The sequence below is a fragment of the Zonotrichia leucophrys genome, chromosome 7 (genome assembly GCF_028769735.1).
Source record: "Zonotrichia leucophrys gambelii isolate GWCS_2022_RI chromosome 7, RI_Zleu_2.0, whole genome shotgun sequence".
NCBI lineage: Eukaryota > Metazoa > Chordata > Aves > Passeriformes > Passerellidae > Zonotrichia > Zonotrichia leucophrys.
This window is the reverse complement of record NC_088177.1, coordinates 26,202,620-26,229,964: the sequence shown is the minus strand read 5'-3', so window position 1 is coordinate 26,229,964 and position 27,345 is coordinate 26,202,620. Positions and strand designations below refer to the sequence as shown.

Sequence of the window (27,345 nt, the reverse complement as noted above, 5' to 3'; positions counted from 1 at the left end):
GCCGCTCGGGCTCCTCGCTAGCGGCCCGCGCCTCCGGCCTGGGCTGTGTCGCTGCCCGCGACCCCTGCACCGTGCCCGGGCCCGGGGAAGGCCGCTCCCGCCGCCGCGCTCCCCCGCCCGCCCCCGGCGCGCCGCCCCCGGGTCGCCGCTCCCGCCCTGTCCGCCACTGACGCAGTCCGTGCCGCACCAGCTCCAACATGGCGGCAGCGCGGCGCTGAGCAGCGCGGGGCTTCAAGGGCCGCCAGCGGGTGAGTGTCGGCCACGCCGCCGGGCAGCGCCGGGCGCCGGGCCGGCAGAGTGAGGGCCCTCGCCCGGGCCGCGCCGGAGGCCCGGCGGACGGTGGAGGAGGAGGAGGAGCAGGTCGCAGCGCCGCGGGGCCTGAGCTCGGTCACGGCGCGGGTAGGAGCTCCGGCCCCTCCCGGTGGCCGCTTCGGAGCGGGCCTGGGGCGGCCGCCCCCGCCGCCACCTCGCACCCGCCCCTCGCAAGGCCCGGCCGCCCGTGTGCGGGGGACAGGCGGAGCGCGGCGCTCGGCGGATCCCGGTGAGGGCGGCCCCGGGAGGGAAGCGGCGTGAGGAGCCGCGAGTGCGGCCCGAGGCAGGCGGGAGCGGCAGGGTGGGTGAAGCGGCGCACGGGCCTGGCGCGCATCGCAACGGGGGTCGGCTCTGGCAGGCCGGCTGTGCCGCTCCGCAGCCTGGCTGGCCGCGGGTCTGTGCCCGCAGCGAGCGCCCTGCTCGGGCTCGGCGCTGCCTGGGGAGTTTGAATGAGTCTTCTCTCCTCCCCTAGACGAGGAAGGAGCGGGGCTGTCTGCCTGCCACATGTTCTCCCTTCTGCAGGCCTCGCCTGGGAAAGTGGAGCCTGTAGGGGCTGCCGTGTCTGGCAGGAGGCTCCTCTGCATCTCTCTTTTAGGGAATTCCTAAGGCGTTCCAAAGACTTCTATGAGTATTGAGTTTCAGGCTCATTTTGTTTGTATCCATGACATACTGCGTGTATATGGTTGTACTTTGAGGCCTTGAAGAGGCTTTGAGAGGCTTAAAAGACTTAAGAAATAGCTCACTGAAACTGGACAGAGAATCTGTTGTAGTGCTAAACATTGCTTTTAAGTTCAATCACCATTAGAAAATTTATAAATAATGGTAAAGTTGTTTTGGCCAGTAGTTTCCTAATGTTTGACTGGTGAAGTTAATTATATTTAGTAGTCATCTGAGACTTAATTTAAGAGACATGTCAGACCATTATTTTGCATATAGTCTATTTTCTAAGTTGCCTTTTTTTTTTTTGAGAGAATATTTTGGAGGTTTTGTGGTTTTTTTCTATATTGTCAGCAGAAGAGGCTGTTCTTTGGACAAGGATAAGTGTTACTAGTGGTTTTTTTTGGGGGGTTTTTTGGTGTGGTTTTACGTTGTTGGGTTTTTTTTAAATCTTCCCACCATTTTGTTTCACTATTCCCATTGCATTGGGGTCCAGCATTGCTCAGATTTTTAGGTGCTACCACGATAAAAATAAGGTAGCAATTTGTAGGTTAGACATGATTTATGAAGCATTAGTTCGTCTAAACTCACAGAGTTTGATTTATCCTTTTGTAAAAATTATTTATAAATATTTCAGGAATAACGTAGTTTTCTGTATGTGCAGTAGATCTGGGGGTAGCATAAAAAGGATAGCAGCATTAGTAGTTCTCTGAGAGCACCCTTTGGGATTGCATTTCTCATTAAGACTTCCCATTCTTTCACTTCTGTGAAACAAACATTATTGCTTTCATTAGCTAGCAGCCATCAAGCTGCTATCAAGAGAAGATTTGGGGTTTTTCCTCACAGGATCTCAGAAAATCTGGGGATTATGAGGGAATTTAGAGTGAAAATATGTAACAGAGTGAAGGATTTTAGTGTGTTGCAGCATGATTTCTCTGATGGTAATTTAGGAGCCAGCTTCCATTTGGAAGAGAGTCAGTGAGTGCCAGGGAAAAGATGTGGCCATCTTCTAATGCAGTGAGGTTTAGGTCAGAGGCTGGGATGGAGCATGGAGGGGATCTAGAGCAGTAGAGAAAGGGGTAGAACACAAGAATAAAACATGGTACAGCAAGGTTTTTTGGTTTTGTTGACAAATATGGGTCAGCATTCAGAGCTGTCTTGCCTTACTCTCGTCTTCAGTAACAGGTAGGAAAGGATTCCACTGCTGAAATTAATTTTGGGATTTGCATGACTTGGAGATTGCACCCTGTAAAAGGCTTTTTCCCTGTTTCATACAGAGTATAAACTTGCCTTTTCTTAACACTTCTTAAGTTTTAAAATAAAAGTTCATTGATCCAAGCCTATTCAAACTCACAGCAACAAGTGCACTTATTTGTGTACAGACCTGACAGAAACCAGGTATTTTTTCACAAGTTAGGAAAAGAAGTACTTTCTGTGTAAATCAGATAATAGAAAATCATGGCTAAGACTTGATAACATAGATTTTTAGTTGCAAGTGACAAGAGCATGGTTGGATATTTTAGTATTTTTCATTGAAGGAATCCCTTTTTTGAAAAATAAAGGGGATGATCCAATGATCCAGTATTTCTGTGTATACAGTTTCAGAATGTTACTACCTTCTCAGCTGAATTTTATGCTCTCCCAGCTGGGGTGTTAAAACTGGGTGTGCATTCATTATACTTTAGTACAAGAAGACTAAATTCATGTTCATAATTGCAAGAAATCATACTGAAAGTGGTATAAGTGATTTACCAGTGCAGTAGGGTTAGGACTTTGTACTGCATATTTAGTCAGGACCTACCTAAGGGTGACAGATATTTTCTAAGGTCTCCCTTGCCTCAGGTCCATGGAAGACAACAGTTGATATTGTCAGGTGTCTGATTTCCTTTTTTAGAGGGAAACAAATCCTATGTTGGTAGTCCAGTAAATACTTCTAACATTGTTGTAGAGAGGAGGCCTGGTGAAAAGTGATGTGAATCCTTTTTTGCCTGCAAAAATGTTGAAAGTTTTTTTTTTATAGGTGGTTTTTCTTTTCTGTCAGACTGAAAGCTTATAATGCATGATTTTTAATGATGACTTGAAAGTCTTCCTACATAAATTTCATAGAGCTGTGTAGAAAGCAGATGTTTTCTTTCTTATAGGTGTGTTAAATCCATGTGATTGCAAAGACGTCATCCTAAATCTGAAATGTGTTCTAGGGTAGCACATTATTCCTAAATTTGGCAACAAAAATCCTGTGCTGCTGCTTAGTGAAATGAAAAAAAATCATTTCCCTAGATGTCATTGCTGCTAATTCAGAGTTTTGAGATCGTGAAGTACTGAGGAAAAGATGGTGTTGTTTATGGAAAAATGCTAAGGAAACTATGGAGATGGAGGGTTGATGTGTTTAGGTTTTTGTTCACATCTTTGGAATCATGCTAGCATGGCTGCAAGCTCTGTCACAGCAATGGATCTGTGAACAAATTTTCATGTCTCCCATTTCAAAATAATAAATTCACTTCTAGTTTAGTCCATACTGGAAAGAACTTGTAGCATTTTTAGTCTGTGCCTCTGCCATCCCTTTGGGCTGGTAGGTGCTGCTGCCGTGTCATCCTGTGGAGGGAGGAGGAAAGCCTGGTTTTTGTGCAGCCAGGTAGGCACTTGTGTGCAAGCCCAACATGTGGGTGTAGGAACCCTCTGTTGTAGTATCAGCCCACGTGTATATTGCCTTCAAGTGACTGCAGCCACAGCCTTAAAGAATATATGCTCTGTGTTCACTTTGTGCATTTGCATTAAAATGCGTTTCTGGAGATTCTGCGTGCCTGTCTTTGAAATATGTATCAGTGTAGTTTAGTCTTGCTGCCTTTGGATGGTGTGAAACAAAATGCTAGCAATGTGGATTTATGTACTTTGTTTGCTTCGTTTGGATGAATTGAGTGAAGATCAGTGCGGGTAATTGTAGGGTGATGCAAGGAAGCACAGTCAAAGGCAAGGTAAAGGAGAAATTAAAAATCTGGGAGAACTGGTGGGGACGGGGAAGCAAGTGAAGGAATAGGACACAATGTATCTTTTTCCTACTGAGTGTGTCTTTGCTTACTATTCTGTAGTGTACTGGGACTGAAACAAATCAGTAGTTCAGCACAGTTCTAAAGAAGGTTGTTTTTTCCCCTCCTATAAAATGAGCAAATACTGCTGTGTTGCTGCTTGCTGTCACCTTCTTTGGGCTGCATGACGTGCTGATACTCAGTTGATGTGCATCTGTGAGTGCTTTTTGGCCTCTTCAGTCAAAATGCTCTAGTATGTGTTAAAAAGTACTATTACCAGATCCCTGCTGGCACGGGTGATTTTGGCTATAAAATTCCCTAAGGTGTGTTTTTTAAATACATCAACAAATATCAGTGATAATCCCTGGTGGAAAGATGCTTGTGAACAGTTTGGGATAATTATCTTTTCCCATTGGCACAGATCATTTTGGAGAAGAGCTGCTGGCAGCCTGGCTTTGAGCTGGCCAGCTTTATCTTGCAAATATTTAAATAAAATAATGAGCCTGATGGAGCTGTGAAGTAATGTGAACCCTGAGGGACACAGTTGGTGAAATGTTGGTTGTGGATGCAACTGTTCTGAGAAGAGTGAGTACTTTTGATGTAGTCATCAACAAACACCAATATACTCTAACCTGAACTGTAATTCTACTTTCAGACATAAAAGAAACAAGCCCTTTGTTTAGATATGCTGAAGTGGTGTTCTAGGTGCTTGGCTGGCTTTGAGTTTTCCTGGTTATAGATTCTACTTAGACTAAATAAGAGCCTCTTCAAACAGAAGGTGGTTGACAATGATGAATAATTAGTAAATTTCAGAGTAGTACTCGGGCTGATACTTTGTCCTTTCTTAGAGTTTTGGAAGGAAGAAGTAAGCTAACTTACCGGGATTGTCCTGCATAGCACATTTTTTGAATGTATGTATAGGAAACATCTTTTGGGTTGACATCAAATTCATATTCCTTTCACTAGTGAAATTCCATCAAGTTCACAATTAAAAAATGCAGTGTATTGAGGGTTAAGAATATCCATGTTCTAACTGAAAAGAAATTTTGAGAGAGAAATAGTGCAAATTATTTAAGCCCTGTTATTATCAGACATGTTGTGCTACTGAGCTTATGATTTTCTGACTTCATTGTTGATATTTTCTGACTTTATCCTTGGGATATTGTTGGTGGTTTTCTTTGTTGATTTTGTAATCAACATTCAGACCCCTTTTAATATGGACAGGTTTTAAACAATGAGTATGTAGAAGATTGTGTTTGGTGTTAGTACATGAATAGAAATTATTACTTTTAAGGACCATTTGTAACTTGGTACTTTGCCCTGTAGCACATCAGGAAAAGGTCTGACTGAAATAACAGTGCAAAGTATAATTAAGTGTATTGGAGAGGAAACACTCACTTGACTTGTGAGGTAGGTGGGATAAATGTCCCTGGTATCTTAGCCTGGTTTTCTGGGCACTGTGAGCTTGAGAGCGAGATATATTTGCTTGGCCTGCTGTCAGTTCAGGGGGTTCATTCTGACCCATTGCCTTACCTGTCATTTAGAGTCTAGTGCAGCTGGTGTTTAGGGGATGTTATTGGAAGATTTAGGGAAAGTGCAGGGTACACTGGAGGTACCTGCAGAATATGGACTAACTTTGCTGCACTGTTCATAAAACAATGTAAAGGTAGAAAAACATCAAATTGAGAAAACTTGGTAGGGATAGGGAGTTGGGCAGAATTCTTTATTTCTGATTTCTCTCTCCCATCATCTACAAGACAGAGTTAAAAATTGACTGATGTAGGTATATCTATACTTATTTCACAACGTAGCTTTACTCATTATCAGTGTTTGAAATAAAAATTATTTCATGTATTATTTCATGTGTCAGGTATTAATTATTTCACCTATCATGTATTAAGGTAGTTGTCATTTATTTTGGCTAAAATACTGTATATACAATGTTAAGGCATACCTCTACATTTCTCAAGCAAACTGCTTGTAAAGCAGGAAATTCCTTCTCACTTAAGCATTACAATTAAATGCTTAAAGTTTGAGTACAAGCAGCCAATCAGTTGTGGTACTGATGCTCCTTAGAGGTCTCAGTTCATTTAAAACTGGCAGTACTAGCACCAAACAATATTTAGGACAGCATTTATTGTGAAAGGTTTCATTGAAAAAATTATCCCCATGCAGCTGTGTGGTCTGTTGTGCCCCTGACAGTGAGGGCTGTGCTTTGGGGGGGTCTCAGTTCTGAGAGCAGCCTGCCCATGCCATCCCATCCCATCCCATCCCAGGGCAGCCTCCTGCTGACCTGTGGCATTCCAGGGTTTCAGCCACGGCCGTCTTCTCTGCTTGTTTCCCTGCTGGCCACAAAATTGGTTGTGCTAATAGGAGAGAAATGCTATTTCAATTCAAGCAAGCCTGCTGCTTTGGACCAGTGTCTGGCTTGTGTGTATGAATGTATCTGTTTCACACCTAGAGAATATCTAGTGAGATTCTGCATTTTTTTAAAAATCTTCTCATGCTAAAATGACATGAATAATGAACTACTGAGTGGTGCTTCATTTAAACCAGTCCTGCATTGTTCCTGTGATTTTTGCTGTGTAATCTTAGCAAAATGTTAGGACTGACAGCACAAGTAGGGAGAATATAGGCTAACATGATTACACTGCTGTCTTGGGTTTTTTACAGCCTCTTGTTCATATGCTGAGAGTGACAGATGGTAACAATTGAATTTTTCAAGCGTGTTCTGTGGTACAGCTATGAGTGAAGCTTTAGGAGAGATGTGTGTGGTGTATCAGCTAGATTTGAGCCATATTTTCTGGCAATAAAAAATAATTAGGACTAAAAATGTATGGATTATATTCCAAATTCTGGAAAAGGTACTCCTGTCTTACAGATACTTCTGCTGTCACTGTTTGGGTTTTTTTTTTTCCCAGTCTGAAGTTACTCAGAGATGGTAGGGATTTAGAAAAGGAAAAGAATATGATTGTACATAATGTTGGAATGTTGGAGATGCAAATGGAATTTTAAGACGTAGCTTGTTACACAAAGATAAAAGGATTTATATAGTCTAAGGCAAAAGTTGCATTAAAATTCTCTCTAAGCAATCATAGAATCATTTAGGCTGGAAAAACACCTTAAGGTCATTGAGTCCAATAGTAAATCTAGCAGTACCAAACCATGTCCTTAAGCAGCACTATGCATCTATACACCTTTTAAATTATACCAGTGAGGGTGTTCCAAGAGAGAAACAATGGCATAAAGGGAAAAGAGACAGTGAAAAGCCAAAACAATTTCACTTAGCAGCAGTTGGGGAAAAAAAGACACCCTTGTATTTTTTTGTCAAGAATGGTTTGAATCCTAATTGGAGCAATGCCTGGTAACTGCCATGACAGGAATCCAGGAAATACTGAATTTTGAAGTTTGAAAATTGAATGCTAAAGTTTTGCCCATATCTCACAGTATCTTTTCTTTTCTATTTCCCCACCTGAAGTATCACACTCAAGTTTAATGTTATTGCAGCAAACATGAAGAAAATCACTCATTTGGGGCTACAACACATGAAAATGACCTAAAGTACTTGGCATTTTTTGAACTTCAAAAAATGCTAATGTTTGCTGTCTGGGATTTTTGTTTGTTTTCTGCAGTTTTTATTGACTTTTGTAATGCCTTACACCTGTATTGACTTACACATGATTTCAGTGCACAGAAGGAAAAACTAAATTTTTTTTTCATTGCTTACAGTAATTAGACTTCTGAAGCCATGGGAGTGAAGGTCCAGAGACCGCGTTGCTTTTTTGACATAGCCATCAACAATGTACCCGGTAAGAAAATGAAAGTGTCAATTCAGTAGCATGATATTCATATGAGATATATATAGAAATAATACAAATGGCCTTTAACTTCACAGTAAATATGGTGGTTTTTTGTTTTTTTTTCTAGCTGGAAGAGTGGTCTTTGAATTGTTTTCAGATGTGTGTCCAAAGACATGTGAGAATTTTCGCTGCCTTTGCACAGGTTTGTAGATTTTACTCTTTAATCTGTAATTTTTGATTTAATGCCATGTTAATTAGTTTGATGTCTGTTATTATCTGGGACATATTCTTAAATGTGGAAGTAAGTTCAGAATTGTTTCTTCACCCCTCCAAATATTTAGCTGATGGTGCACATATGAGCCTACAAATATGATGTAAAGCAAAGCAATTGTAGCTTTGGCTTAGTGTGTTGCAGGGAGTATATACTAACCAACTTTAAATACAGACACAGTAAGCTGATTTTCTGTTACTAGCACAGATATTGCTGTTCACATTATATAACATCATCCAGTCTTGAAAGGTAGCCAACAAGAGGTCAGCCATGCAGACTTACATTTCAGTCTTATGATACTTTGTGGAATTTGAAAGGTGATGCTTTTATTCATCAGTTGTTTTTTCTGTTATTTTAATTTCTTGATGGATACTGGTGATTTCTACTCCTATTGAAAGTGTATTTCATGAGGAAAATACTCAAGAGATTCTCCCTTGGAAACATTTACAAAGAGAATTACTTTCCTGCAGACTGCATACTTTTGTTGCAAATGCTGACAGCTTAGCAAAACTTGAGTTTATTGTTGCAAGAATAACTTTGAGAATACATAAATAGCATATCTGCTTTCTGTCTTCAGCTTTTTCTGCTTCCTTTCCTTCCAGCTTGGTTATTTTTCAGGTCAAGTCTGTAGCTGTTAATAGTGAATCCCTCAGCAGTACTAATATGATCTGAATCAGGTGTGGACACATGATTACATTCATGTTAAGTTAACTAGATCATGCAGCACACCATTCAGGTTGTCTGCAGGAATGTAGGAAATCTGATCTGACAATAGGTTTAATGGCAAAATCAAATTATCAAAATTTGTTAACAAATTTGAACTTCAATGATTTTTAATGACTGTGACTATGTTAATAGGTGACTGTGGCATTCTTGATCTGCTGTCAATCTCCCAAAAATCAGATTATTGAATAAAGGTGTTACTCCCTACTGCTGTCTTATATTTGTGAATTGAAGTCTTCAACAGCATTTCAGGTCAGCAATATGTATGATCAAGTTCAGCATTTGTTGCTGACATCCATAATCAAATTCAGATCCTGAACTATTGTGCTGCCTTAACACATGTAAGAATAGTGAGAAAAATATGCAAAAAGTTTGATATTGATCATCAGCAAATTATTCAAACTTTCAGTTTTTGTTTTCCTTACTCATCTTTTTTTCTGAGAGTTTTGAAAAGTGTGTGCTGCCTTTGTAAAACAGGGATCGACAGCTCCATGTTTTCCTAGCATACACCAAGTTAGTGGAACATACACAGCTTCACGCTTAGCAGAGTTTTATCAAAAGTGGGTTTTTTTCTAGCTATTCAAATCCATATGGAGACACCAGTCTGTAAGTTCAGAGGAACTGCCCTTGACAAAAGCTTCCAGTTGAATTGCTCAGAATAAGATTATAGGAAGATGCTGTCTAACAGTTTACAGCATGAAGAGGAAGCGGTCTTCCCTGAGAAGTGCCACTGATTACCTTGCTGTTACCTTCACAGGACCCACCATGGGCCATGCATATGGCTAACTCTGCAGAAATCCTCTCTCTGTGAGCAGGGAGAGGCCATTGTGTGGTAGCTGAAGCAGAGTTTGCTTAAACAGTAAAGCTGATGCAAGGGAGGAAGATGGCATTGTCATAATGAGTGAGGGGGGAATGAAAGTCCTCCCCCTTCCCCCTGCCTCTATGGTTTTCTTACAAGTTTTTGTGGTACCTTAGCCTTGCTGGTTTTTAAGTACAGATCTGATTGTTTCTTGCATGTATCTGAGCAATACTAGTTGTCATAAATATAAACTGGATATTTAGCTTCAGTCAGTTTGGATGGCAGTGACCAGAGTTGTATACTAATGCCAGTAAAGTGTTCTTCTAGTTAATTGTAGAGACAGAAAATAATTTCTGCACTGCTTTCTTAAATGCCACTTTCTTACAGGTAAGTCTGCCTCACAGGCCAGTTTTTCAGAGCACAGAAGATGATTTTGATCGAGTGTTTTACATAGAACTTTTTTTTGTAATGAAGATGCAGAGAGTAATTTTTGGTTTTGTTCATTTTCTTCTTTAGGTGAAAAGGGTACAGGAAAGTCCACCCAAAAGCCATTGCATTACAAAAGTTGTCTGTTTCACAGGGTAGTGAAAGACTTTATGATCCAAGGAGGCGACTTCAGTGAAGGTATGAAATGAATTTTTAAAGAAAATTTTGCCACTCATGTAATAAAACATTGCAAAAGTTTTATATAGAACCATTTACTTAAATTAATTATTCTCTGACAGATATCACTGCTTTTTCCCCTTTCTTCTGTGTGAGATCCTTTCCATGAGGATTTGTATAATAAACTTCTATATGTTCATTCACCCACTTTTGCTCAAGTTATCTCAATCATTCAGAGAACCATTCATACCTGCTATTGAAAGGTTGAAGCATGAGAATTAAATATTGCATCTGCTGCTGGGAAATAAAGAAAAGAGGAAGATTGTTGCTGAATACATGGGAAAATATTTTCTTGTTTTCCAAGTTTTTTGCTTCTGGATTACAAAAATGCATCTTGATTGTGTTTGCATATCTTGAAGAATAATGTCAGTGACTTGGATGCAGTTACATGAGTATTATGAAGTACCTTCCACATAATGTAACTCTTTTAATCACTACTTTAACCCTCACTTTTCCTCTTTTAAGGAAATGGCAGAGGAGGAGAATCCATTTATGGTGGCTTTTTTGAAGGTAAGAGTTCTATCTGTTTGTTCTATTTTGGTGTTAAATTAAACAATTACCTTTACATTCTGTAGTCTCTGTTCTGTAAACCTGAATTCCATTTTTAAAAAGATTTTGTCTGGTCTTGAAGGCCTTTGACTGTCCTGTTAAAGTTATTTTACTTTTAAGATATGAACCATTTTAATGAACAAAAAACTAAAACTGAACTCCTGTGTATTTGTCCTTTTTACCAGACTTAATTTTTATTGCTGATTTTAGATATTTACTTTTGGCTTGCTCAGCTAGCTAAAAGCTGGGGATGATCTTCTCTTTGAGGGAAAAGGAGAAAGGTGTTGATGGGGTTGGGTTTCCTTGCAAATTTTTATTTAAAAAACACACAGAGCTCTGCTTTCCTGAACCCAGGATGGTAGAGCCTTTAGTTTTCTCACAGTCCTGGTTCTTTCTCAGCCAGTGCTGCAGAAGAAGCTATAGTTGCTGCATTTCTCAGCCTGTGTTTGCCCAGAATGTAGTGGAGCATCTTGGTTATTGCAGCAGTTGTTGTGTTACACCTAAGCCCAGGTGCTGGTAGCTGCCACCCAGGCAAGGTTAAGCCCCTCTCCCCTCCCAGATACTTTTTTTTGCCATTGGTTGTTGTCTGAGCTTGCAGCACACACAGTAATTATTCATTGCTGTAGCTGGGCCAGGCTGCAAATTTACATCAGACCTTGAGTGGAATCAACAGTTTGCAACTGCCAAAAGAGGGAGGAGGCCTCACCTTGCACTGACTCTCCCATCAAACTTCAGCCTGATTTGGCTTGCTAAAATGCCTAAAGATTGTAGCAAAAAAAATTTATATATTCCCATGTTAGTGAGTGGATCCAACTTGGCAAGCATGAGAACTAACACAAATGAGTAGCTGCATTTGAGCAAATGTATGACTGGGAGAAATGGAAAAATGAGCACAACCTCCACTTATTTTGTGGTAATAGTGGGCTGGCTGTTCAACTTGGCTGGTCACAGTATGGAACTGAATTTGTGGAAAGTTTTGCTTTTGTGGGTAAATTAACCAGTGCACCATAGGATTAGGTTGACACTTGATGCTATTGTACAGGTGATTGGAGAGGGAGTGGGACTGTCCCTTTCATGGCTAGTGACAGTAGCATTATGAATATTGTACATTTTTCTTTGTTAATACTTCCTCCTGCTATCTGTATCCAAACAGTATTGAACAAATGTCCTTATGTCTGCAGAATTCCCTTCCCCCAAAAGCCTTTTTGCTGTTTTGAGAAAGAAGGAAGAGGATTGTTTCTTGCAGGTGTCTTAAATGAAGAATAGTGATTACATTTTACACTTTTTTCATTTCATAGTTTCATTGGGATTTACTTTGAACTAATAACAATTCCTTGCTCGTAAGAAGTAGGATTCATTGAAGTTAAACTAATTTTCTTAATGGCTAACTTGATAAATTCATCTCTGTCTGTCAGACAAACAAGTTGTTTGGGATTCCTATCAAACTCTCTATGTGTACTTAAAAAAAACAAAAAACAAAACAACAAAATGCCTGAAAATTAGGGATTTATTGATCATTAATACACAGCTTCTGTTCCAAAGAAAAATAGAGCAACAACTTAAACATCTCTGCTAGTGTTGGTAGGAGACAGATGTTTTGTGCAAGAATACTGAATTTTAATTTTTTTTCCTCTCAGGCTATAAACCATTGGATTCATATTTCTCCTTGTTACATAGAATGAACAGAATGATGTTTTAAAAATAGCTGTTATTTTTAGTCTATTTTTAGTACAACTTTTCATTCAAGTGGCTAACAGATTTATTTAATTAGGATTCATTTACTTAGATGATAACATTTACCTAAGCATATATCGTATGCTTAAAAAGTAACTGAAAACACTTTCTTTAGATGAAAGTTTTGCTGTAAAGCACAACAAAGAATTTCTCCTTTCAATGGCCAACCGAGGGAAAGATACAAATGGTTCACAGTTCTTTATGTAAGTATTGAAATGTCTTGAAATGTGTGTATGGTTTGCTGTTTGTGAGCTGTTAAGGGAATCCTTTTAAATATTGAAGACTGGCTCCTGTGCAAAGCCAAAATGGATGTTTTTTTACCAGGTTGCCTGGAAGTAGCCATTTTCCTAATGTGCCTATTTTTACCCCTGATGAGCTTATTTGTATTTAATTTTCTGTGCAAAAAGGCTTTCAGTAATTTTCAGTAGCTGTGTTCTAACTTGGACAAAAAAGCAAACCCGTTAGTTCCTTGTGAGATTCTTAGTACTGTAATAAATTGTTTTCGGGAAGGTGGCAAAACAGCTCTGGTGGCTCTCCAAAGTAGTAGAGGGCTTTTCCTAATCACAAAATAGCTTTCCAGTACAGTCTTACTTATAGGTAAAATTTAAATTCTAAAAATACATTGCAGTAGACTCTTTTAAATTCTAAATTATCTACAGAAAATATTCTCAAAATACATCACTCTTACCCATGTTTCATGGCTGTAGTTAGCATAACGACTTGTGGATGTCAGCATTAAAACTTTATTTTGGGATTTCTAAATGATCATTGCTCTAATCATCCCAGTTTTCTACTCTTCCATAACTGACATGTATGCCTTAGTAATGCTAGTATGGGGGAAAGCTGAGAGAGTGTCAGTTAATCTCTACATGCAGATACTTTTTCTTCCAGTTTTCTGGTTCTTTTCTAATGCGTAAAAGGTTATTTGCATTTTTCCTGCAGACTTTTGTATCTGTTCCTGGTAGTATTTATATAATTCAATAAGTAGAAACTTATGATATCCTACATGAGGATTCTGTCTAAAAATCTCTGTGCAATTTTGGGGGGTTTTTTCAGTAAAATCTAATAATCAGAGTTTTTCATTGAATAGCTAATATAACATATAAAACATTAAATATTTTTAACTGCACACAAACATAGACTGATATATATTGGTTTTGTTCAATTTTGTTAGTACACTCAAAATAATGTTCACCTTCCTATGTGTAGATTACATGCTTTGAATGCTGATGGCTTCTCACTAATACTAATTTTGTTTTTCTTTTTAAATTAAAATCTGGAAACAACAGAACAACTAAACCTACACCTCATTTAGATGGGTAAGTATGGCTTATTTTCTTCTTACATTTGTTTGGGAAGTGTCTTGAGAAAGTTAAGTGCTAAGACTACTTACTTTTGTTTATGTTCTTCAGGCATCATGTTGTTTTTGGACAAGTCATCTCAGGTCAGGAAGTTGTGAGAGAAATAGAAAACCAGAAAACAGATGCATCTAGTAAACCATATGCTGAAGTACGCATACTGAGTTGTGGAGAGTTAATTCCAAAATCCAAAGGTAAAGTTGAACTGTATATATGAGGTAATTTTCTTGTTTTCTTCCATGCTGGCTGCTTATAAAAATATTTAGGAACTTACTTGAGATAGATGATGGCATGGTTGGTGAAAAGGTGTATGACATTGCAGAGCAATCTGTCTTCTAAAGAACTTAAAAGTTGTTGATGCAAAAGACATTGAAGAACAATCATTCATGCTTTTTTTCAAAGCTTCTCCTGTCTTGAGTTTTCTTATACTCACTACATTTTGGTACAAAGCTGGCAAGCACTTGTCATATCAAGTAGAGTGCTGTGCTGAGATTGGTGGCAGCCTGACTTTATTTGGTAACTTATACTTCTTTGGAAAGTATTGAACTTATTTCAGGTTGCTCTAAGGTAACTTTTCAAAACAGACACTTAGATTATAAAAGTCTGGATTTGGCCCTTTAGCTCATACACTTTTTAAGTGACTATAATCTATTTTTAAAGAGGAATATGACAGGACCTGTCTTTTGTTCTGGAAGGGATGTCCTGCTCTGCCATTGCAGAATTGAACATGGTATGAGAGCTTGGATCAAGCCTTATTTTATAAGAGAAGCAGAACCTAAGATGTTCCTGTCACTATGGAGAATCTCAGCAGAAAGCCAAGATGCTTATTCTGTTTGCTTCTGTTTGTTTCATTCTTAGCACGTTCTGGTATGTACTGGGAAGGGTTACACCAAGGATTTTGAAGCACAAGAATAATGGTTTGTTTGGGCAAAGGAACATACAAGCATTTGAACTTCAACTTCTTGTTTTTTCACCTCCTTGTTGCTCATTTGTTGTGATATTTGGCAGAGTGACTTTGGTGTCTGAGGTGATCTCTTCAGTACCACAGAATTCAAAGCAGAGTTATCTTTTGGCTCCTGACTTCTGAAAGGCCCTGGATCATGCCATGTGTTAGGATACAATTATGGGTTTTTTGGACAGTATTCTGTAGTATGGCATCTCTTGGGAAATGCACAGGTCTATAACTAGAAAATACAACAGTACAGCTACAGAATGGGTGAAACTCAGCAATGAGATACTCACTTGCATAGATGTCTTCATTGGATCATCACACTCCCTTTGAAGTCCACTCTGGGAGTCTTGAATGACTAAGTGAAATTTTTGTCACTGAGCAGTGATGACCTGCAGCCTTTAGGCAGAGCGTTAAAGTGCTTGTCATCCAAAGAGTGAGTGGAATAAATACAAAACCATAGAACTGACTGACTCAGTACTGCTGCCTTCGTGGCAGCTCTGGTTTCTGTAGCTGGCCTGGTGTGCCAAGGAGGGAGATTAGTGCCAGGATGATGGGATCCCCAGTCTGTGGAGCTATAAGGCTCAGTCCTAGATAGTGATGGGCAGTAGGAATGTTTGGAGAACAAGAAGCCTTACACACCAGGATCAGGCAGGTGAAGGGCAGAGCAGAGTGTGGCGGAAGACGATGGCCTTGATGGGCCCTAATGCACAGCCAGCGTGATAAAGATGCTGTGTGACAGACCATGGTGGAAATTCTGGTGTGCAGAGAATCCTGCTTTTAAAAGGGGGAGGCTGTGTGTAGGACCTCCAGTGAGAAATGGGCTGCTAACTGTGAAAGATGGCAGCATGGCTGGAGTTGTTCTCTGAATGCCCAGCAGGGAACCTCTGATGAGGTGTCCTGGCCTGAAGCAGTGGAAGAAGGAGGAACAGTGTGACAGCACATCAGCTGAAGCAAATTTGCCAAGCTGTTGTCCAAAGGTCACAGTGGAGCAGGAGACGTCCTTGGACTTGTCAGTTACTGGGAGGTGAATCCAGATAGGAGCAGTTTCTGGGATGCAGTCAGTGTCATGCAAGATCATCAACAGAGTCATCTAATAGTGGAACTGTTTGTGGTACAGTACTGTGGGAGGTAAATGCAAACTGATTATGTGAATTATGAGGCAATTATCAGGGAAGGCTGCTTTTAAGAACTTCATTTTAAGACAAAGGAATAAGGAGGTTGCCTGTGAGGGAACTACAGTGATGAATTTCTGTGCAAGGGTACATTAGGATACCAAGGAAGTCTTAAGTATTTATTGTATGAGTTTGTCTAGTAGGCAACATAAAGAAAGGGATTAGGCCTTCATGGAATGAAAGTAGAACTGGTACTGGGGTTTAACAGGTAAGATGGCTAAGATGTCAAGATGCCACTAGCAGAAGGAATCACAGTATAAGCAAGGTGCTGGGTATGAGTGTTTTTGTCATAGGTTAGAGTTGAGGAAAGAAGATCTGATTTTCACACAGTGAATATCCAGATGAAGTGCTTTATCGACTATGCAAATTATCTCCTTAGGTGGAAGAATTGGATTTAAGAATGAGTGTATGATGACCGAGCCATGTTACTGGATGCTATAAATTGAATGATGCCATGATCACAATTACAATATTGCAGAGGCCTTGATAAGCTTTTAACATGGGGTTTGAGAGGATGATCGCCTAGAAAAGCGGAATGTTTGTCATATTTTCCTTTGTTTTTCCTTTTTTTAGTTCCCTAAAGTTGGAGGGATAAGTGAAAAGTAGAAGATTTAAAAAAATTATAAAAGAAGAATTTCTCTGGCCAAGTGGTAGAATTTTTAGAACATCTTTAAGTTCTAGGGGAAATCTTAAGTTCTGGGGAGAAAAAAAAAAGAAGAAAGCAAAGTATTAACCCAGTATTTAGAAAGGTTATTACAGACTAGCTAAACTAATACAGCTCACAAGAAAAACTGTGGAACAAAAAATATTACATTAACTTTCTTAAGGACAGGTGGGAGTTTGGTACCAGTTTTGTAGAAGAGGTCCTAGTCAAAATTTCTCTTATTAGTGATTTGATGAAGTCAGGTGAAACCTGAAGCTAAAGAATTTTTTTAATAAACACATATAAATACATTTTAACGACTTCTTTGTATGTAGTTTATGTTGTATAAATATCATCAGAAAACTTGCACAGTTCTGCAAGTGCTTGACAGTATAAATTTTAGATTTAGTTTCATAAGTCCAAATTATGAAAATGTCTTGTTTTCCTAGACATATCCTTTATTGTGCTATGGAGAAACAATGTTTTTTCCAAAATATCAATTTGCTCTTAAGTATTTTGATGAGGTAATCTCATGACACGATTATAAGAATCTGAGAGATACAAGAGAGAATGGTCCTGTCCATACCAGGATACAAGATACAGAGACAGATAAAAGATGGGTGATTTTTCTTAGATTAGTTTAGAAGTGTTTGATATTAAAATGTGTCTTTGCTGTTCTGATCTAAAGCTAAGAAAGAAGAAAAGAAGAGACACAAGTCATCTTCCTCATCCAGTGACTCAGAAAGTTCAAGCGATTCAGAATCATCTTCTGATTCGTCATCGGATTCTGAGAGTGCTTCAGAAGAGAAATCTAAAAAACGAAAAAAGAAACACAAAAGAAATTCCAAGAAACATAAGAAAGAAAAGAAGAAGAGAAAGAAAAGCAAGAAAAGGTCAGTTTTGAGATTTGTTTTGTTCCGTTACATGTACACCATCCAGTACCATTCTCTTGTCTTAGTAGCTGCAGACTACGTAGCAATGCAGGGTTTGCAGTCTGGGAGGTCGTTGGTTTCCATATACAAGAATAAATTTTCTGATATGATTGTGAAGGGTCATGTTCATGTGCCTGTGTACTGCAGCATGTAATGGAGTAAATGAATGAACTCACACTTCAGTTGGCTTGAAAAGTTGGAGTGGTAGGTTTGAAATGGGTAGGGATGGTTTGTTGCCATAAATTTACTTCTGTACAATTCATTTTGAGCTATATGTGATGGAACTTAGAAAAATGTATCATGCAGGAATATAGCACAATTAAACATAAAATTAATAAATTGACTTCTAGTAAGTTCTTAAATAATAATTCTTAAGTAATTAATACTTCAGTTTTTTGGTTTGATATGCCAAAACTCTTGCAGTTTCTCTGGAAGATAATAAAATTGAGAAAGCAAGTCTTGCTTTTGAGAATGTTATTGTGAAACTAATAGTTTTGTTATAGTTCAGTGTGAGATAAAAGTTGTGTCAGTTTGTCGTGATTTAAGGCAAATTTGGGAGGAAACTCCTAAAGGGGTCCCTCTAGAAAAGCAGATTCAAGTGGCCCTACCCCCAGCTGGTTTGGGAAAGGATTTCCTTGGAGAAAAGTAGAAAAAAGTGCTCATTTAAAAAGCAAAGTATTCATAAGCATAAAAAATGAACAATATTAAACAATAAAACCTCTCACTGTTCTGAATGGATGACAAATTCAGAAAGGCCTTGTCATGGGCTGTGACTGGGCTCACTCAGTCTGTGTTCAGTCCCTCCAGTGCTGGAATGCAGCGTCCCAGGCCCTGGTGGCCACAGGTGTCAGCTCCTGGTGCTCTTCTGGGTTTTCAGTCCAGCGCAGGTTCAAACAGTTCCAAGAAGAAGAAAAACCACAGTCCAGGGAAATTCACTGCCTCAGCTAGCTAAAAACTAACTAAAAGCACAGGAGAGCTCTGTCCCACTGTCTGTGCTGCAGAGAGCACAGACCAGGAGAAGGATGCAGGGAGCAAGTGCAGCTCCTGATAACAAAGTCTGGGATTCTTCTCCCCCCCTTGCTCTCACAACCAGCCTTAATGTGCAGAACCTAACATCCAGCATAAACAGAACAGATGATTGGGGATACAAGCATCATAAAGGATGCAGTGCAAGTCACATTTTTCTAAGCTAGCAGTGGAATTTAAGAAACGTTTACTTTGGGCAGTGCTGCCTAAACAGTGTTTCTGTGCACCTAAGCCCTTTTCACAGAAGTTTGTAAATTGCTTGGAATTACTATAGTCTGTAGAAAGTTACAAATTCTAGTATAAAATCTGAATTTTTAGTCTCCTGAAAGTGTTTTTAAAAGAAAGTAAACCAAAAGTTTCATCTAAATAGACAGTATGTCTATGTTCAGTGTTGCACCATTGTCTTTAGTAGAGAAAAAGTGTTGGTCAGAAATCTACTGCTGGTTTATACTTTGGAGCAAATATATCATGGGGGAAAAAGGTTGTTTCTGAAATAGCTCTGTTTTCTGAGGTTCTTGTGGTATCATTGTATATTGAATTAAGAGAATTTCTGAATTATTTAAATAGATTGAAGGGTCTTCCTTCATCCAAATAACTCATTGTGCATATTTTCTATACAAAATAAAGTTCATCCAGTGAAAGTGAAGATGAAAATACTGAAGCACAGCCATTATCTACTGTCCGTCCTGAAGAAATTCCTCCCATACCTGAAAACCGGTTCCTGATGAGGAAAAGTCCTCCTAAAGTAGATGAGAAAGAAAAAGAGAGAAAAAGCAGAGAGAAGGAAAGAGAGAGGTAAGATATCTGGTTTCAGTCTGACTATGGTATGGTCACATACTATAGTCTGGCAGTGGTGTGGTCACATTACTGTTTTAGAGCTCTAATGTTGATTTTTTTCCATGTTGAACAGTTCTATGTTGTAAGCACTGCTGGATGAAAAATAGATTTCTCCGTTTATTAGGAACTGTTGTCTTTGTCCTAGAACAAAGGCTTAGTCTTTGAAGATGGTTTTAGTGAGTAAAGAATGTATAATGACTGGCTTAATTTCATTTAGCATGCATTGGAACTGTCCAGTCTGAGTCTAAAACTTGGAAATCTTGTAAAATTATTGTGGTCACAAATTGAAGTTTTACGGTGTAGATGTTACTGTCTCTGTAAAATAAAATGGTGTGTTTTCATTTAGTTTCTGAAGAGGTTGTGATAATGATTTTCCTTCTTTTTTAATTGTACAAACAATATCATTCTTTTTAAATTATTTTTAGTAATCTGTCAAACTCACAGTCAACCTACCAGAGAAGACTGTTAGTCACCAGATCTGGAAGGAAAATAAAAGGAAGAGGACCGAGGGTAAATGTTTGCAATCTGTTTATCAAAATAAGCACGGTGGTAGCGCAGTCTCACTGCTGGTGTTACTGATCATATTCATTGGGATAGTTGGTTTAAAAAAATAAATGCATCGTAATTGATGTGAGGACTGAGGCTTGAAGGAAGACAGAAAAGAGAAGAAGGGGGTGAGATAAAAACATTAAAATATTTTATTTAAGTTAATATGGTAATATTTAAATAGTGAATGCAACTAGTTCAAGAAGGGTTCTAGTGAACACAGAACCACTGACATCAGTACCAAGAGTGTGGGGAAGACTTCTCCCCCTTTTGGCAGGGGGGAGCTCTCAAATTGGCTCTTTCAGTATTGTGAAGCCATATGCTGTGTGCTGCACGTAACAAATATTTTTAATAACTGAAGTCTCTATTCCACCAATTCTTAGTAAAATCCTTAACAAGTGTGAAGTATTGTTTTTGCATTGCCTGTCAAAGATACAAATCTTCATTGTTAGTAAACAAACATTAGCATTTGTGCGAATTAAAAGTAGCAGAAAACCTCTCATGAGACTACAAAAATCCTGGTGTAGACTTCACCTTAAAATCAGTTATTTGATCAGAGTTGGTGTATTCCCTCTTTAGTTAAATGTCAGATACATTTTCAGTAAGTTAGTAACCACTCAGTGGAAACTTGGTATATACATGTGAAGTGTCCTGTTAGGTGCTATGTAGGAGTGCCAGGGTGCAAATGTTGCTTAGGTATCACAGCATGTGAAATTCAAACTAAGGCAGGATTTTCTCTCTTTTCCTCCAAGCGTTACCGGACACCTTCCAGATCCAGGTCAAGAGATCGATTCCGGCGCAGTGAAACTCCTCCACATTGGAGGCAAGAAATGCAAAGAGCTCAAAGAATGAGAGTCTCTAGTGGAGAAAGGTGGATAAAAGGAGACAAGTAAGATTATTTCTTTCTGGAACATGTGCATATGGGGTTTTAAAAAATTTTTTAGTTCTTAATTTTTTATTTTTGCTTGTTTAGTTAAAAGTAATGCCTATTACCTTGAATTTTCTATTACAATTGCTTTCAAGAAGCTAGGGTGCTGACTTGATTATTCCATTATTTAATTGTGTGTGAGTTTAACGATGCTTCTGCAAGTACATAGTTATTAATAAAAATTATCTGATGTGAAGTTTTAGTTGTGAAGCTGTCTCACTTCTGGTTTAATTTTTCAGAGTGAAGGGAAATGAAAACTTTTTAAAAATTGTATCTTTTTCTCTCCAAGGAGTGAAATAAATGAAACCAAGAAAGATAATCAAAAGAGCCCAGGAAGAGGAAGAGAGAGAAGAATATCAGACCACAGGCAAGTTTCTGAAAGTCCAAGCCGAAGAGGGGAAAAAGAGAAGAAAAAAGATCACAAATCTAGCAGTAAAGACAGGGAGACAAGAAGAAATTCAGAAAAAGATGACAAGCATAACAAAAGCAAATCCAAGAAGAGAGCTAAATCTAGAAGCCATAGTAAAAGCAGAGAGAAATCAAAAAGTAAAGAAAGAGACTCCAGACACAGCAGACATGATGAAAAGAGACTAAGATCAAGAAGCAAAGAGAGAGACCATGAGAAAGGCAGAGAAAAAGAAAAGCACTATGATTCTAGAGGGAGAGAGAAAGAAAGAAGTAGGAGCAAGGAGAGAAGTAAAAGAGCAGGCTCAAGAAGTAATGAACAAGAGCATAGGAAGAGCAAAGACAGGGAGAAACGCAAGTCAAGAAGCAAAGAGCGTGAGCACGCTCGAGGGAAGCACAGCTCCAGCAGCAGGACAAGGGATCGCAGCAAAAGCAGAGACAGGGGTAGGAGGGGGAGATCCAGAAGCAGGGACAGGGATCGCAGCCGAAGTAAGGACTATTCCAGGAACAGAGATAGAGAAACAAGGAGGAGAGGAAGGTCAAGAAGCAGAGAAAGGAGAGGTACACCAGATAAATACAGAGGAAGAGAAAACAGGAGGAGGAGAGAATCAAGGAGTTCAGAGAGAGATGAAAGTCAAAGCAGAAACAGGGAGAAGTATTCAAATAGGGAAAGTAGAAGCTCATATAAGAGGAATGATAGTGAAAGCCAAAGGAAGAGGCGTTCAAAAAGCCGTGAAAGTAGTAGTCCTGAATCTGGCAGAGATAAGAAGTCTAGTAGAGATCAGGATAGAAGTCCAGACTCTAAAAAGAGACCAAGTAGCAAAGAGAGAGAATCAAAAAAATCATATTCACGCAGCAGTAAAGAAAAGGAAAAGACCAGATCCTCAGCAGAAAAAGAAGTAAACCAAAAATCAAAGAGTCAGGAGAGAGATCATGCCCCTAGTAAGGATAAAAAATCTGATCGTGAAACAAGTCCTGGAACAGATGATGACAGGCATGGATGAGTTTGTGGACTTAATGTTTCCATTGTCTCAAAGTTTTAGAGACGTTTTGGGGAACGCCTTTTTTAAAGATGTGGACTTCAGTTTGGTCTTTTGATAATCTAAAACCTGGATCATTTGTACTGCTAAAGTTTTAATAAACTTGAAATGAAAAACAAATTACATGTGTAATACAGTGTGCTGTGTTTTAAATATTTCATTGGATTATGTATCCTTCTTGTGTGTTGTCAGCTAGAAAGGTGACTTCCATGCCACTTTTATTTTTTACCTGATGAACATAGTTCAGTGCAAGCAATGGCTGCCTGTGAAGAGGCTTGTTCCATATGTGAAGAAGAAAGCTGCAGATAAACTACATGTCATCTTAAAGCTAGGAGAATATTGCAAGGTGTTCATTACTCCAGTCTTGCTACATCTGTTTTTCAGTAGGTATAAATCCTAAGGAAATTTATTTGTAGATGTAAATTATGTTAGTTTTTATTGTAATCACAAAGTGAATTAATTTAAGTAAATCTTTGTTTGTAATTCTGTCACTGCCAGCAGTAGAATTCATTCATGTAGTAAGGCAGTCATCTGTGTTTGGGAGTTATTTCCTTGTCCTAAAAAAAAATTTGAAGTGCTCATCAGCATAACTTTTTTCCCCTGTAACCTCTCCATTCTGTGCTTTCATGTCGTCTACTGCAGAAATGAATGCTTCAGACTGCCCTGCTTCAGTTGCCTAATTAGTGAGATGCACAGAGATGAAACAGATTACCAGAGTTTGCAGGGGTCAGATAAGGAACCAGGAAATCCTTTCAACTTTTGTTTCTTAACAAATCCATGAGAAAACTCTTGCAGTTCTCCAGCACTGGTTTTTGGAGTAGTTGAAACAGAATTTCAAGTAATGTTTCAAAACATACTCTTAATTTGTTTTTTTGGTTTTTTTTTAACTGAAATTTGCTTTCTTCCTTGTTTCCCCTCATTCTAAAGAATGTAACTCTGAATTCCTTCTCGTTCTCTACTATGTCCCTCAAACCAATTCCCTCCCTTTTCTGCTTTCCTCTCCTGCCTCTAGGTCCCACCCCAGTTTGTATTTCACCACCACCCTTTCACGTGGAAGAGAAGGAGTTGGGTTTGTGCTGCTGCAGCAGTGCCCCCATATGTGCAATCCCCAAAGAGCAGCTGCTGTGTGGTGACTCAGTGCAGTGTCTGAAAGGATAGATTTGGTACAAACCCCCGTGCTCCTTTCAGTCCCTGAAATTATTCACATCTAAGACTGGCAAATCTTGAAAGTCGTAAAGGCAAGTGACAAGCATTAATCTTAACCTGTGTCAAAGGAAAACAATACTGTAATTGTTGAAATTTTTGCCAAATCATTCACTAGATGGCACAACTTGCTTTTACTGTCTTGGTAATGAGTTTGTTAAGGTTTTCACTTTGTGATCAGTACTTGTTGACAGCAGATTAGGAGAAATGTTGAAGCTTGCTTAACATTGTGGTCCAGACAGTTGTTATTCTAAAGAAAAATTGCTGTGTCTTGAAAGCAAAAGAAAACCTAAAATTGTGAGCAACATAAGCAATATTTTTAAAGGAAGAAAACAGAAGTGTGTAGAGTGACTTTTTAGCAGAATGGTTAGTGGAGCTGATTTGGCTGTCAAGTGCTTTTTTACTTTTTTACTGTGTTTTAGAAACATCTCCTATGGGTTTTGCATTTCAGTGGTCATTTTATGCAGAAGGTTTAAAAATGTTCCTGGTCCACGTGTGGGTGGATGACACAGCAGTTACTTAAGAGAACTCAGAGGAGTGAACCAAAGACCTTTATAGTGGATCTCTTCTGTCTGAACTTTGTAGGACTTTGGAGAAGTTGTAGTCCTATTTTGGGGGACTGTAGTAAGAGTAAAGATAGGAAGTTAGGCTTCAGAAAATTTTGTGCAACAGCTTAACCATTTATACTGTGCTATGCATGCCATGTGCTTCAGAGTCCCATTTAAAAATTTTGCAATGTTGTTTCATTATTTTAAATAGAGCTGACACATGAGCAAGCTATTGCTGAAGAAGTTTATTTGCACTACTGAGAATATTCTTGCCAATATCACTGAAGCTTGTATAAGCATGTAAACAAAACAGTCTGCAACTATACTGACTCTGCTGTAGAAGAAGGGAGGAAAATACAGGCAGTCAGCAATACAGCAATCCATAGAATATTTTTTTAAATTGTGTTTAGTTTAAAATCTCAAATATTAAATCCAATTGTAGTTTGCAGTTGTAGCTACTTATTTTAAAATATGCACTTGCATACCCTTTTGTATGGACTTTGTTACAGTTCAGAAAATTATTTGTACAAAAATGGACTTTCATTCTTTCATAGCATATTAAAGATTCATCTGAGTTGGTGGCACAAAGCCCATTTTCTTTTTTTTAATGTACTTGGGTTTTGTTCAAAAGCTGGCTACACTAAATTGCAGGTGGTGGGATACAGTTGCCTGTGTTGTATTTGGTAGTAAATTGGTTTAGTTCTGTAGTTTAAACAGAAACACAATTGCAGTCTTATACAAGGGAGGGTTTGCCAGATTTGTATTTTTCTTTATCAAGCTGGAAATTGAGAATACTGATTAAGAATTTGTTGGGACTTAAGCCCAATCCCAGGGACAGCAAGATGTCCCCAGGCACTAGTCAGTTCTTGCTGCCCTGTCAGGAGGCAGTGACTGTTGCCCTTGCAGTCCTGGGTGTGTTTATTCCCTCAAAGACAGAGCTTTCCTGTTGTCAGCGTCACAGGAGCCACCTTGTGCTGTAGTCACAGTATAGCTCAGTGCCATCTTTAACATCTGTGTCATGTCATTCATTAACTTTTTGCTCAGAGGACTGGTTTGGAAGAATAAGTGTTCCAGAGGCAGTAAAAACTATGCTGTGATCTTTCATTGTGAATGCAGGAAGAAAGCAGTAGAGTGCAGCTTTTTCTGCTGGTACCCCAGAACTGACTTTATTCCAGGGAATTCATGAACCCCAATACACAATGTAAAGTGAGGGCAGGGATTACTGGACTAACTTTCTAAGTGTATGTTGAAGTGTCCATACTGGCTTGAAATAACTTCCAAAGGTTAGACATGCTTTCTCTGTTGTATCTACAATAGATGCTGAGATTTTACTAATACCATGCGACATATAGATACCTGGAATGCTGAATTTATAATTGACAGTGGCTTTCCAAACTTTGTTAGAAAGAGACTGTTACTTTATGCTGGATTCTCTGGGTACTGCCATCAACTCAGAAGCAGAAATTCTTGCTGAGGGTGGATACATAGAATGTGCAGTTATGTAGACACTATTACCTGTAAAAAATGTGTTGCTGTCTGCTAATTCTTTAACACAGCCATAGTGTTTCAGTTGTTCTTTGTTTCAGTTGGTTGTTTTTAAGAAAGAAAAAAGGCAATGGTTACATTCTAATGCTTTGTTCTATTTGGTTGTTAAAATTTTAGCCTGAAACTTTGCACTTTGTACTTGAAATTCCAGACTACAGGCTTTTCTTGCAGTGTTCTTTGTCAGATGCATTGAAGAATTTGCAGTGATCCCCAATAATGTCTGATTTGTAATAGTGTCAGCCTGGCAAATGGATTTTAGGTTAATGTAAACAAAAGAAGCAGTCCTTTAGCTGCCTTTTCTGGAACTGTTGATTTATTGAAGCAAATAAAGTATTTTTGGAAACACCTATGGGGGCATGGTAGACTCATTGTTTTTCTGATAAGCAAAAATGTATATTCCTGCTTTTAGGACTTTCTTTGTAATAGAAAACCTAAACATATGCATACTATACTTTTATAAAAACAGCAGCCATTCAAGTGTTCTTTTTGGGAGCTTGTTAATTTTGTTTTGGTGTTTTGAAGTTTTTTTTTTGTGTGGGGGAGACATGGTTGGCCACACTTCCAGAGTCGATGCAATGAAAATGTAAAGAACTATTATGTACCTTCCCTTTGCTGAAAATAGTAATTTTCATAATGCAATATTTAACTAAATTATTAAAGAAAATGCATATCAAAAGTCTGTGAACTGCATTTTACAAAATTTGAATTTATTACAGTTCTGCAGTTACCTAGCAGAAAACTTTAGCTTTCCATTTTGATGCTTATGTACTTTTAGTTTAGAGTCATACTTCTCACCCTTAACAGTTCATGTCATTACGAACACAATTTCAACAAAACTTTGTTGTGTAAAGGCCAAAAGTAATGTTCACATGTTTGTGTGATTTAAGTATCATATGAAATTATGTTTTGTAGTTCTAGTATGAAATCTCACAAAAGGATTTGCAGTAATATAAAAAAGGTGATGAGTGTATAGTAAAACTACATAAAGGTAAAGGTATATTTTTTGAAATTATTAATAAGTTAGTATCTTTCCTTAATCAGACAGTCATTGTTCAAATAAAACTACTAGGGCAGTTAGCATGCATAAGTTCAGAGGAGAAATCTTGAACTGCTGAATATGCATATAATTGGTTTTAAATTTATATTTGTACTCACAGAAGTTCTAAGACATTAAAAGGACTAAATAAGCTGAACTAATGCAGCACCCTGATTTTGAATTTAAATTATGCAATATGTAAAGCACTTTTGGAAACTTGCTATTTTTGGCAGGAAGTCAGACATGGCTACATATCCCCATGATAAAAGGTATTCTCTATGTGGCATTAGCCATAGCTGCTATTGGAAAGAGTGGTTGAAAGGATTGGAAAGAATTTTGGTATATTAAATTCTGAACAATAGTAAGAGGAGCTTGCTGATAACTGGGTTCCTTCAGCTAAAACAGTTGTTAATTATACCAGCAGCATTGTGCATGTAGCATTTAGCAGAGTATGTTTAATTAATCATAGTCTTTTGGACATTTTGTAATTTATAGTTTGTAACAGGGAGGATTATTTAGTTGTAAGCTGAGAGAATGAATTCTTGATTTGAAATGTTCAAGTTGTGTACCAAAGCACTTCTCAGAAATAAATGCTTTTTTTGCTTATTTGTTAGTGTATTCCATGTCTGCCACATGTGCTTCT

At 38.5% G+C, this 27,345-nt stretch overlaps 1 protein-coding gene across 2 annotated transcripts; it reads left to right on the top strand.

Moving 5' to 3' along the window:
- The first annotated feature begins 81 nt into the window (after window positions 1–81).
- PPIG (peptidylprolyl isomerase G) lies at window positions 82–27,279 on the top strand. 2 transcript variants are annotated; one of them, XM_064718466.1, is made up of 13 exons: window positions 82–248; window positions 7,722–7,801; window positions 7,920–7,994; window positions 10,102–10,209; window positions 10,714–10,758; window positions 12,647–12,734; window positions 13,821–13,850; window positions 13,944–14,083; window positions 17,345–17,549; window positions 19,242–19,409; window positions 19,877–19,961; window positions 20,750–20,886; window positions 21,215–27,278. In XM_064718466.1, the coding sequence occupies exons 2-13, from the start codon at window positions 7,741–7,743 to the stop codon at window positions 22,332–22,334; spliced, it is 2,262 nt and encodes a 753-aa protein (XP_064574536.1). In that variant the 5' UTR covers window positions 82–248; window positions 7,722–7,740; the 3' UTR covers window positions 22,335–27,278. The 2 variants fall into 2 exon arrangements, with proteins under 2 accessions (XP_064574536.1, XP_064574538.1); XM_064718468.1 differs by lacking the exon at window positions 82–248 and adding an exon at window positions 393–541 and having other exon boundaries at window positions 21,215–27,279.
- Window positions 27,280–27,345: the final 66 nt, after the last annotated feature.

Bases quoted from the DNA above. Each gene is read 5' to 3' on its own strand.
- PPIG (XM_064718468.1), top strand. From the start codon at position 7,741: ATGGGAGTGAAGGTCCAGAGACCGCGTTGCTTTTTTGACATAGCCATC. The intron at 7,995-10,101 runs GTTTGTAGATTT...TTTCTTCTTTAG, and splicing joins TTTTCGCTGCCTTTGCACAG to GTGAAAAGGGTACAGGAAAG. The intron at 14,084-17,344 runs GTAAAGTTGAAC...TCTGATCTAAAG, and splicing joins GTTAATTCCAAAATCCAAAG to CTAAGAAAGAAGAAAAGAAG.